The sequence below is a fragment of the Chanos chanos genome, chromosome 6 (genome assembly GCF_902362185.1).
Source record: "Chanos chanos chromosome 6, fChaCha1.1, whole genome shotgun sequence".
Classification (NCBI taxonomy): domain Eukaryota; kingdom Metazoa; phylum Chordata; class Actinopteri; order Gonorynchiformes; family Chanidae; genus Chanos; species Chanos chanos.
In genome coordinates, this window is record NC_044500.1 from 9,890,138 (window position 1) to 9,903,040 (window position 12,903).

Sequence of the window (12,903 nt, forward strand, 5' to 3'; positions counted from 1 at the left end):
ATGTAAATGTATAACTACAGACGTCCCCCCTTCATTTCCCATTGCGGTAGATATGTGCGCGTGTGTAGTCTGTGGGTACCAGACACAGTCATCGTCTGTGCTGTTTGGTTGCAGACATAGCTGCTTCCTGTAAGTGCCCTATCTTTGTTGCTGTTTTAGTTCATTTGTTGTGTTAACAGTTTTCAAGATCACTGGCGAGTTAAAATTACTAGCACTTTTCCCCTTATACGTCCCCAAAAGTTACACTTCAACAACTAGACACGCAATAGAACCGAAAAGACACTGTTGTGTTGTTTTTATCAAATTTATGTGTTGGTCATGTTTCATCAAAAATATGATTTTGATTTATTTTATTAAATTCGTAAAATACAGCTTCAATGGCGAAAGCAAAATCTGAAATTTAGTTTTTTCGCGTTTGCACTGACAACTGATTTCTGAGAAGCTTAGTTTAAAAGAGTTAAAAGAAGGTGAGAAAAACATCTTCCCACTCTTTGCCACACTCTTTAAACTCTGTTTTAAGACCAGTGTTGTTTATTACCGCCAGGTGGCAGCAAAGAACAGGCGTTGCTGTTGGGGACCGTCGTGTTATTCATCTGAAGAGAGCAGGGGCCCGTTTTGCAACCGAGTTATTTAATTGAATCACCTGTTCTAAACTTGTACAAATGTCCTCTGAGTCCCCCGCTTCAAATTTACACAAAATGACCTGATATCAAAACATATTGGTCACAAAAGTATTGTAGTAGGCTATGTTTTGAGGTTGAGGTGCAGAAGAATTGTACTGACTGAAGATAGTGAATCGTGGAAGGTGTGATTGATGCATTCATATCAGGTTTCCCTCTGAATTTTTGATGGCGCAGTTAACATTTTGCGTTTTCTGAAAGAAGTATCGCTGCAGCGTTACGTTGTCGCGGCGCAGTACCTGCAAGATTACGTAACGACAGTCAGGATTTTGCATTCCGAAGATTCTCTCGAGTGAAAAGAACCCATAGTGACTCCACATTCCAGAAAGAGATGCAGTCTCCACACAGTAACTTATCCGTGTTCTAACTGTGCTCATCGGGAAACACACACTCACGAACGCACGCGCGCGCGCACATACACGCGCGCGCGCGCACACACACACACACATCCTGTTTTGACAGGAGTTTGTAGAAAGTAAAAATACATAAGTGCAGTCACATACACAATAATTTTTGCTTTATTGAACTCAGTTTTGAGTCCATTGAAAAAGTGAAATGTATTGTGTGTAAATATCTCTAATTCTCTACCACAGTCAAAAGATGGGGTAAAAGAGTAATTATTCAAAAGATGAATTATGTCATAAAAGGTACCTAATTGCTTTCCACCTTTCTTTGTGTGAGACACAAGCGGTGCTGTTTACCACAGGACGGTTGGGGATTGTGTAAACATTCCAACCCTGATTACTCTCTCTCTCTGAAACTCTCTCTCTCTCTAATTCTCTACATTTTTGCTGTATTTGATGTTGGTCTCTTTCCTTGACACAGAAGGGAAATTTGCTGGGATAATTGTCTTTAGTCATCGCTATGGTAACTCAGCCATCAAGGAACCTGTCTGTACCCCCCCCCCCCCCCCTCGCCCTGTGTGTGTGTGTGTGTTGTGTGTGAATGTCCCTCTCTGCTTGTTGTGTAAGTACAGTGACCTCTGTCCTTTCAGCTTAGCGGGAGTATTCTAAGGAGGATGCATGTAGACTGCGGCTATGACCTTTGAACTCTTTCATGTGACTGGAGCTGAAGGAACAGCAGAAAGAGAAAGAAGAAAGAGTAAGACACACACACACGCACACACACACATGTTGCACACAAAAGTACATGGAACACAAACTATAAGCATGTTGTACACTTGAGCAACTTTGAATAGAATGATATTGCTTTGTGTGTGTGTGTGTGTGTGTAAGAGAGAGTTCCTGACTGAGAGAAGAAATCTGTACTCTGAGAGGGGGAGAATCAGAAGGAATTGTTTAATGATTGCCATTGGCTCAGGTGAGTGACTGTACCCATTACACACACATGCACATACACACACACACACACACACACACACATGCACATACACACACACACACACACACACACACACACACACACACACACACACGCACACATGCGCACACACGCACTCACATACACACACACATGCACACATAATCTGGGAAGGCCAAGCTATGTTCAGGAATGTCGCAAAGAATAGAACACAGTTAGACAGTGAGAGAGAGAGAGAGAAAGAGAGAGAGAGAGAGAGAGAGAGGGAGAGAGAGAGAGAGAGAGAGAGGGCGGAGAAAGGTTGTGCGACGGAGGGTGGGGGAGAGAGGGAGAGTGAGTTAGAGAGAACTGTGAAAGAGAGTGAACACTGAATGAGTGTGTAAAGACAGAGAGAGTCAAGTGGGAAGGAACAGATTTAAAGTGAAAGAGAGAGAGAGAACAGAACCAGCGTCATGGAGGGTTACTAACAACACACCTGCCCCCCCACCCCCCAGGCAGAGAAAAAAAAAAGGAAAAGAAAAGAAAAGACAGAGAGTGGGAAGGTGAGAGTGAGCACGTACAGTAATTACTCGGGTCCGACAGACGAATAACCCGTGTGAGTCAGTGTGTGAGTGTGTGTCAGACTGATGCGTTCAGCGAACTGACGGATTGGACGGATATTCCCAGTACGGCAGGACCTGCAAACTGAGCAATGGAGCCCTTCCACACTGTCCTGACAACATGGGATTTTTCTGTCTCAGATTTCCACGGAGTTTGAGCCGGTTGTCATGGCAATGACAGCTCTGTTCAAAATGAAGTGGGGTTCAAAGGAGGCCCCCACGAAACAACCTCCGGTGGCCCCTCAGCCCGGTCGCCACGACGATGACGAAGACGACGAAGATCGCTTGACTGGAAATCTTCCCATCCGGCGGAATTCCCGTTTTTACCGTTCCATGAGGAAGAAGAAATTAGCGTCGACTTCGTCGGAATCGCCAACAAGTGAGGCTACGTGATTACACGACCCCTTTGATCTTTTCCGTGTGGCTCATCATCTTTCTTCCTTTTCTGCTTTCTCCGCTTCTCTCTCCTCATAATGTGACTGTTCTTTTTCTCTTTGGATGTATTATTATTATTATTATTATTATTATTATTATTATTATTATTATTATTATTATTGTTGTTATTGGGATTTGACAGGTCGAGGTCTCTGCGTAGTTCTCAGCATTTATGAAACAACACACATGACTGAGCAGACGTTGCGTTTCGAGTTATACGGCGAATGAAGTGTGTGTTATTGCAAAACATTATTCTTTGTATGAGTCACTGTAATGAAACCCGGAGACTCCCAGCGTTTGTTTGTTTGTGTTTGCGTACGTATGTGTGTATTGGCAAATGTGTATGTCGCGAGGTTTAAAATGATATTACGAAATGAACAGGATTACCATTCTGTTAATTATCTGAATTTATCATACAGTATAAAAATGTGTATTAACATTCATAAGAATCGCGACTTGTTGTAATAAGAGTTAAATTATAATATAAGCAGTTGTGGCTGTTCTCTGTGGATGTAATTTCTCATGGCTTCATTTTCCTTTATGGGGACTCTATGGGTATGCTGTCATTGTTATACTGGGCCTAATGGTTTTGCTGAATGATTATTAAGGGTTTGTTGCGTTAGCATTGCTGGAGAGAGAGAGACACGTGTTTGATCTGGCCCTATTGTAAAAAAGCACCGCGTAAGGAACCTGAGGAACTGGTTTAATTATCCAAAGTGTCTGAGAACTCGATGTCTATTTTAACTGCACTGATATTTCACATACCCTTTACTCTATCTGTTAGCTGTCAACACCATTATCTATACTCTAAATCTGAGTTCTTTCTCTTATTCACACATACACACACACACACACATACACACAAGCACACAAGCACAAACACACACTTTGTGTGGGACAAAGTTCTTCATGTCTACATTAGGGGGGTTTCCGACAGAAACAACTCATTCCAGTGGTATCGGTGCTCCGCTTTGCTGCCACAAAACAAAAAAAAAAAGAGAAAGAAGAATCCATAATCAGGCCATCAGGCGATCTCTGTCCTATTTACCCGGGAGAAAAACAGTAAACAAGGCTATAAACGTTGATTTCTCCGTGACAGGGCGTGCAAAGGAAGCATATCTTCGAAAATGCGGCAAATATCATAAAATTCCAGGAGACGCCAAGGCGGTCGTCCCGTTGGTGTAACTTAGATCACGCGATGACTAAATGATAAAACATTTCCTTTTTTTCCAAAACATATCTAATCTCAAATCTATAATCCTCTCCTTAGATAGTAACTGTTAAATGTCATTTATGGATGTGTAAAACGTGAATACAGAAGGCAGTACAGCACATACGCCCTATATGACGCCTAAATATCTTAAACACGTGCATCTCGGCATCTCATCTAATCTTCTTGACCTCTTTGGCACTACTCTAAATTGCCTAGTTGCTCATAGCTGAAAATAAACAGGAAACGTAACATACGCTATATTAGTGGTTTTGTTTTGGTTTTTTTTGTTTTGTTTTTTTCCCTTCTGTATTTCTTTTCTCATGTCTCACAGACCTGTTGTTTTGTGGAGAGAGAGAGGGTTTAACGAGAGCATGTGAGCGTCGACTCGTACCAACCAACAGTCTGACCTCTGTGGCATGTTTCATTTAGGCCTTCTCTCTTCATATCCAGTGCATTTGTCTGTGGGATTATTCTCATATTTAGCCTTACTCAAACATTTAACCACGTCATCTGTTCTAACACACCAAATGACAGTGTTCTTCGGTGAGTTTTTTTTTTCCCCCCAGTATAATCAAACCGGTATCGGCCAGACCAGTAGCGTGAGGGAGATTTTGCCTGGCCCCTGAAGGACTGCTGACTCAGGACCTGTGTGAAGGGCTGTGTGGTCCGTTTATGGGAACTTGTGTTTGCCTGACATATGCCGAGATTTGAAAGAGTGTGAATGATTCAAGAGAGGGTGTGTGCGTGTGTGTGTGTGTGTGTCTTTGTCTGTAGTCAGTCACTGTGTATTACCAGCTTGAGGTGTTCTGTACAGAAACATACAGTAACACTGTGTTCTAGCTCTTCAGTCAGTGTGTGTGTGTGTGTGTGTGAGAGAGAGTGTGTATGCCTTTCTCTCCCGTGGTATGTATTGTGTAAGGACCCATTAGTCTATTTAAGTGCAGTGTACACATTCTCCACAGTAATCTCTCCACTTTTACTGGGCAAAGTCTGACTGACTGCGGCAGTCTTACACAATGAGAACACACACACACACACACACACACACACGTTGGTAAAAAAAACAAGGCTGGAAAGTGACTTCACATTGAGAGGAGGTGAGTGAGTTGGAATATTGGAGTATTGGGTGTAACGGCTTGCAGAGGTGGACAAGACTGATAAACTAACCTTGTCTGACAAACAAGGTCATTTTTCTCTTATAAGACACCAGTATATATGAACTTTGCATCAAATATTCAAAGGGAGTTGGGGGATTGTGAAATTATGGATTCTGACACAATTCACAGTGCTACTGTAGACATACTCAATAACTTCCCCTGTATAGCAACCTGGAAATCCTAGGAGTTATCAGAAATTTCTTTTATTTCAGTTCACGAGGACATTTTCTGATTATGTTTATGGATATGCTCGCTGAGAAGGCACGGGCAGCGTAATATGAACAGTCGTGTGTCACTGACCAACAGCTGGTCCCCCAACTTATTTTTTTAAAGCCCTCTCTCAACAACAACAACAAAAAAGCTTTTTAAAACATTAAGTTGTTCTGATACTTTTCAAGAAAGGAATGACCTTTTGGTCCAGATGACATATGTCGTACTGATGACGTTGATGGCACACAGTCGTCATAGGAAAGCAGGTCACCCTTATGACGTGAATGCAGACAGGCCTGTTTCAGTGATAAGGTCAGGAAGGTCCCTCAGGCAGGTATATACACTAAGTATAGTCTACAGTCACCTGCCAATGCTCATTCCCTGAGAGACTAAGTGTTTTCAGGCTCTCAGTGTGATTCGCTGAGTAGTTAGAACTAAATGACAGAACGGTGTCATGCAATATTTTTGAAAGTATTGCTTTGATTATTTATTTATTTGTTCTTTTTTTATGGAAAATAGTATCGCATAGGTCGACAGAAGCAGGGCTGAACGCGTCTTTGCTTTGTAATGATTCTGCGTTTGACTGTAACACTAAAGACTGCGTTAATAAAACCCAAAGTTCAAATATCAGCCGAGTCCAGCAGAAGCTAAATAAACTCAACGCGCACACACACACACACACACACACACACACACACAGACTCCTGGTTGTCCCAATCCAGGCCCCCAATCACACATTCCTCTGACCACACAGTTTCAGTTAGTACAGTCTGACAGCCTACACAATGGACTCTGTGTGTGTGTGTGTGTGTGTGTGTGTGTGTGTGGGTAAGCGACAGGGAATGAGAGAAGGAATGTAGGGTTTGATGCACTAGTACAGTCTGTGGATAGAATGGCTGTGTTTTTTGTAGGCCAACCCTAATTCATTTGGCTTTGTTTTTTTAAGTGTGTTCCCTGCCAGCACCGTGCGGTTCTTCCAGTGTTTTAACATATTTTAGAGCCTTCAGTGTCTGCCTGTTTGTCTATCTATCTATCTATCTATCTATCTATCTATCTATCTATCTATCTATCTATCTATCTATCTATCTATCTATCTATCTATCTATCTATCTATCTATCTATCTATCTATCCACTGATATTCACAGTATTCACAGTAACCCTGCAATATACTCCATGGCCAATAAACTTGAAAATATCAACCAGTCATCCATACAATGACTTTCCTTAAAAGTCACACTGGTGTTGTGATTTAGCATTTGTGTGCAGTGTGAAGCATGCGTGTTTTTGTGATTGTGTGTGCATACACAATGTTATGGGTGCTCTCTGTGATGTCATATGCTTGGTCCTCAGTGACAAAGCTGTGTCTCTCTCTTTAGGTCCCGCCCCTTCCCCCAAACAAACCAATAACTCCACTCCATCCAGTAGAAATGGAAACTCATTGACTGTCCCTGTGTTGACCAGATCACCGCGAAATGCCAGAGCGCGTGGGTTAGTACACACACACACACACACACGACACACACACGCGTGCGCGCACACACGCACACACACACACACACACACACACACACACATACATACACACACACACACACACACACACACACACACACACACACGTACACACACACACACACACACACGTACACACACACACACACACACGCACACACATGCATACACATACACATACACACACACACACACCACACACACACGCATACACACACACACACACACACACACACACACATACACACACACATACACACACACACACACATACACACACACACACACACACACACACATACACACACACACATGCACGCGCACGCATGAACACACAAGCATACACACATACACACACACACACACACACACAAACGCACACGCACACACCCACACACCCACCCGATGTGTTTCATGCTCTCATTTCTCTGCAGTCAGAGTGAGAATGAAAAGAATAAAACATCAGGGCCATCTATTCTGTCAGATTCTAAACGTTCAGTGTCAGTCTGACTCAGAGAGCCTCAGATGCCAGTGTGTAGGAGTGTGTGTGTGTGTGTGTATGCGTGTGTGCGTGTATATCTATGTGTTTGTGTGTAGATGTGTGTATGCGTGCGTGTGTGTGTGTATGCGTCTGTTTTTGTATGTGTAGGAGTTAATCTTTTTTTACTCGCTTGTTACTTGTTTCTTTAGTCCACCCTCTCCTCTTCGTGCTGCAAATGCATTGCCAAGCAACGGGAGTCCAGCGCAAGGCGGAGCTTCATCCCCGCGCACTTCAGCAGCGGACCGTCGACTCAGTGGAGAGATGGAGGACCTAAGCGAACGCACGGCCACCAGCTGCACCTTACGAGACGCTGACCCTGAAAACGTCAAGCTGCAGTGAGTGTGTTTCTGTCTGTCTGTCTGTCTGTATGTCTGTTTGTCTGTCTGCGTGCTTCTGCGATCAGAAAGTAAGAGAACGTTAAGGTCAGATTGAAGACAACACAGGGAAATGTGCGTATGAGACAGATTCATCGCAAAAGAAAGACAATTTGTTTGCGAGAAGGCTTCTAAGGATGTGTCTGGCAAGAGTGAACGTATATGTCTGCCTGCGATGCTTGTACGTGTGTGTGTGTGTGTGTGTGTGAGAGAGAGAGAGAGAGAGGGATAAAAAAAATGTAAAAGAAAATTATTTGACAGTTTTTTCAACTGTATTTTAGCCTTTTTTTTCTCCTCTAAGACTCCTTGTCATTGCAGAGGGTTTTTTTTTTTGTGCTGACTGTATATTTGTTATTCCTCTGATAAGGTGACTGATTAGCGTCAAGGTGAAAGTGGTGAAGAGGGTTTAGGAACCAACATTTCCTTATAGACCCAGAGCACTGACTCTGGACATGGACACAATAACGCACGACACTGTATGACTGGCTCTCTTTTTTTTTGTCACACCCACTGATCAGTTGCTGTTTTTCTTCTCTGCCCTCTTTCCTCGTGATGTTTGTGTCTGTTCCATCCTCCTCTTTCTGTTTTTCGCAGGACGGTGAAGAACGGTGAAAGTTCACAGAGGATTGGCACTTTAAAGATTGTGAAGGATGTTGGTGAGTGGAAAAATACATACACACATGACACACGCACACACTCGCGCGCACGCACGCACACTCACGCACACACTCACGCACGCACAGTGTAATTGTGCATGTGTGTGTGTGTGTGTGTGTGTGTGTGTGTGTAAAGATTGTGAAGGATGTTGGTGAGTGGAAAAACACATACACACATGACACACGCACACACTCGCGCGCACGCACGCACACTCACGCACACACTCACGCACGCACAGTGTAATTGTGCATATGTGTGTGTGTGTGTGTGTGTGTGAGGTCAGGTACGCATGCTAGTGTGTGTGTGTGTAGAAGCAGGTGGAATGAGTGGGTAGCCTATTTTAAATTCATATTGGAATGTGAACTGGAGAAATTGTTCTTCGCCAACGCAACAGATCCTACTGTTCACCCTTTCTCTCCCACCACTTCCCCTCTCTCTCTCTCTCTCTCTCTCTCTCTCTCTCTCTCTCTCTCTCTCTCTCTCTCTCTCCTCAGCTTTCTGTCCTAAGCCTCCGTGTCTTCTTCCTACTCATCTGTCTATCTTTCTGCTCTCTTCTCGTGTCACATCTTTTTGTCTCTCAGCCATCTCTTTTCTCATTCCAGATATTTATTTTACATTTATTTCTCATGCTTTCCGCATTTCTCTCTCTCTCTCTCCGACCCTCTCTCCCTCCCGATCTTTCTGTCTTTCTCTCATTCTGCCTCTCCATCTTACATAAGTGAAAGCTCTGCACACCCACCTGAAGGTTTCTGCTCTATGGAAAGTAGAGGATGTTATGCAACGGCTTCACTTCGTCCAAGTCACCTTTCAAACAGCCAGAAAACTCACATACAGCACACATACACACACAGACACACACACACACACACACACGTACACGCCTGTGCAGTCATTCTCTCTCGCTCCCTCTCTCTCTCTCTTTCTCTCCCTGTCTCTATCTCTTGCAATGCTGTTATCAGTCTTAGATATTACACAGATAACGGTGGGTTAAAGTAAGACTGCGGTTAAAGTGAGATTGTGGTTTCTCACGGATGATTCATTTTTAGGTAATTTGTGCATTCACAAGAATAGTGAGAAAAGAGTCAGAATGCCATACAAATGTTTGAATTAAACATGTGAGAAAATATATGAGACAAGATTTACCCCTGCCTCTTATTCATGCATTTGTGTGTGTGTGTGCGTGTGCGTGCGTGTGTGTGTGTGTGTGTGTCTGTGTGTGTGTGTGTGTGTACTCAGCGTTCCTGTATCAGGAGTACCGGGACACTTCCGAACAGCAGGAGATCGAGGAGCGGCGGCAGAGGGACGGCATCCCGGCGGGTTCGGCGGTGGCGAGCGCGGCGGGAGGATCCGGGGCGGTGGCGTTGCCCGCGTTGCAGCTGCAGCTGCGTAACACCACCCGTTCCCTCAGCCTGTGGCAGAACCTGCAGGCGGTCCAGGAGAGTGGCCTACTCAACATCCTCCCACAGAAAGAGATCATTATGCAAGAGGTGAGAGTCCACCAACAGAAATGTCAGACGGCGGAGATGGCACTTACCGCTGGTGGCTAAATCACATGGTTACTGACTGTCACACGCTCGCGTGGTCTGTAGATTCATAGACTGACTCTCTCATAGAGTGACAGAGTCATTCTGTCATAGGTTCACGCGGTTACGGAGTCATCCATTCACTTCTAGTCATATTCATATGTGTCGTAGATTCACTCTCTCACAGGTTTAGTCTGTTACGGGAAGCAAAGATTCGCTCTGTAATGGGGTTTCAGACTCACTCTGTCAGAGTTGTAGTTTCACTCTGTCACAGAATCATAGATTCACTCTCTCTTAATAAATGAGGTTTGTTGCAGAGTCACACATTAACTCTGCTGTAAAGTCACATATTCACTCCGTCACGGAGTCATAGTTTCACGTTGTCATAAATTTACTCCGTTACGCAGCTCCGGATTCACTCTGTCACGGAGTCACAGATTCACTCTGTCATAGAATCATAGATTCGGTCTGCCATAGAGTTGTCGATTCGCTCAGTTACAGAGAGAAGATTAACTCTGTCTTGGAGTCAGTCGTCAAGAGCGCTTTCAAATGATTTGCTACTGAGCCATTGACAAGCAATGAGTTACGCAAACATTTAGGTGGAGGAGGCTGTGCACCCATATCTTCAATTATATTCGCAGCCTGAAAAAGAACAGTGAGGTCAATGTGTCATACCGCAAATGATTTAAAAACTTGTTTGTTTAAGGTGAGGCCGTGTGAGATGGGAAATCACACCTCATACTGAAGAAGCCAGACCATACGGTTAAAGACTGAGCGCCATGGAAACGGAGACTAAATATTACGATTTTAGTGCGACGCTTGCAAAATCTGGGAGTGGAAATTCGATATTTAATACAATAGTAATTCACAAACGTTAGATGCGTTTCGGGCGTGGGTTTCCACGGAAACAGTCTGTAAATCTTGATGACACGTGGTCGACGCGCGACTCGTTTTCGCCCGACGTACCTGGGTGCGAGGTACACCGAACAAATCAGGGCGACAAACAGGCTAATTCATCACTCAAATTGAATTGAAAATATGTGCTAATGTCTAATCTGCCTCTCTTTCTTCATCTGGGACATTTTTAACAGCTGAATAAGATAAAGGAGTTAAAGCCACTGAGAACATACAGGTTGTACCACTGTTACATACCTCAATAATAAGCTTAAAATATGCACTGGTAGCATCCGAGTGTGAGAATACCAGCTTCGTTATAATGCCAACCATCACCGGCACTGGAGTTGATTCTGAAATGAGTTGAACATTGGTTCGGTAGTCAATTCTTATTCCATTTCTTTGGAATTTGAATTTGGAGCTGAAATTGATGTCGTTCTTGAAGATGTAGCCATGGACATGGATTGGAATCACAAGAAACAACATTTAATTTGAAAAAAAAAAAAAAAAAGAGCTATGTTTAAAAAAAATACTTGAGCCATATCCAAATATGTTTGAACATAAAATGAGCTGCATTCAAACACATTTCTTGGTTTCCAGTTCGACTTTGGCCAGAGTATGTTCATACAGTGGGAGTTGTGTACATTACATTCCTCATAATATGAGATGACATCCAGTTTCATGGGATTACAGTCACTTTCCTTGAATGCAGTTTACAGCTCCTTACGATTCTTTACTTTACCCCCCTGTGTAAATCTCTCTTTCTCTCTCTCTCTCTCTCTCTCTCTCTCTCTCCCTCTCTCTCTCTCTTTGTCCCTAGGCCATGTTTGAGTTAGTCACTTCAGAAGCCTCCTATTACAAGAGTCTAGAGCTGCTAGAAACTCACTTCCTGAAGAATCCTTTAATAGTCAACACTCTCAGCCAATCAGACATGCACTTCCTCTTCTCTAACATCGAGGAGGTGATGAAGGCAAGCGAGAGGTGTGTGTGTGTGTGTGTGTGTGTTTGTTTGTGTGTGTCTTTGTTTGTTAGTATATGTGTGTTTGTGTGTGTGTGTGTGTGTGTGCGTGCGCACATGTGCACATGTGCACGTTTGTGTGCATCTGCACTAACGTGCCTGTTTGTTAATTGTGTTTGTTCTTGTCTTTTTGTCATGTGTTAAAAGATTTTCAATAACTGGCGTAGCTCAAACTTGCAAGTAACCTTTTTCCCTTTGTTATGTGTTGACAGTTTTGTAATAACTCATACAGCTTAATCTCAGAAGATATTCTTTTTGAGAAAAAAATGTTGAGAAAGTCCCAACCATGAAACAGAGCCAGCAATCCGGTTCCGATTCTGTAGATAACCCTACTCCTGTCGGCTCCTCTCACCCATTCTGGTTCTTTCATCAACACAACGGTTGAATTAAAAAAAAAAAAAAGATTTAAAATGAATTTGAGCAGATTAAGATAGATAGTGCTGTTAGCATTTTGCTTTGACTCATCCAGTTTGTGCTACAAGCTTTCCTTCTGATACATCGTTGCTGGTACAAAAGAGATAAGACAGAGAGTGTTGTGATGTCATATGATGATGATGATGACGACGATGATGATGTCACTGTGTCATACTGCTGATGTCATGGCTTTGGGCAGGTTCCTGATGGACTTGGAACATCGGATTGAGGAATCCATACTGATCAAAGACGTGTGTGACATTGTCTACGAACACGCGATCAAATATTTCCATGTGTTCATCAGCTACGTCATTAACCAGGTGTACCAGGAAAAGAACTATCGTAGGATACTGTA

General features: G+C 43.3%; 1 protein-coding gene across 1 annotated transcript in view; it reads left to right on the top strand.

Moving 5' to 3' along the window:
- Positions 1 to 2,392: 2,392 nt before the first annotated feature.
- The window catches only part of ngef (neuronal guanine nucleotide exchange factor), an 18,804-nt gene continuing 8,293 nt past the window's right edge, over positions 2,393 to 12,903 (top strand). The window contains exons 1-7 of the mRNA XM_030776091.1: positions 2,393 to 2,978; positions 6,992 to 7,103; positions 7,818 to 8,003; positions 8,637 to 8,698; positions 9,936 to 10,186; positions 11,937 to 12,097; positions 12,748 to 12,900. Coding sequence (XP_030631951.1) covers positions 2,768 to 2,978; positions 6,992 to 7,103; positions 7,818 to 8,003; positions 8,637 to 8,698; positions 9,936 to 10,186; positions 11,937 to 12,097; positions 12,748 to 12,900 — 1,136 coding nt within the window. The 5' untranslated portion in view covers positions 2,393 to 2,767. The remainder of the gene's footprint in view (positions 2,979 to 6,991; positions 7,104 to 7,817; positions 8,004 to 8,636; positions 8,699 to 9,935; positions 10,187 to 11,936; positions 12,098 to 12,747; positions 12,901 to 12,903) is intronic.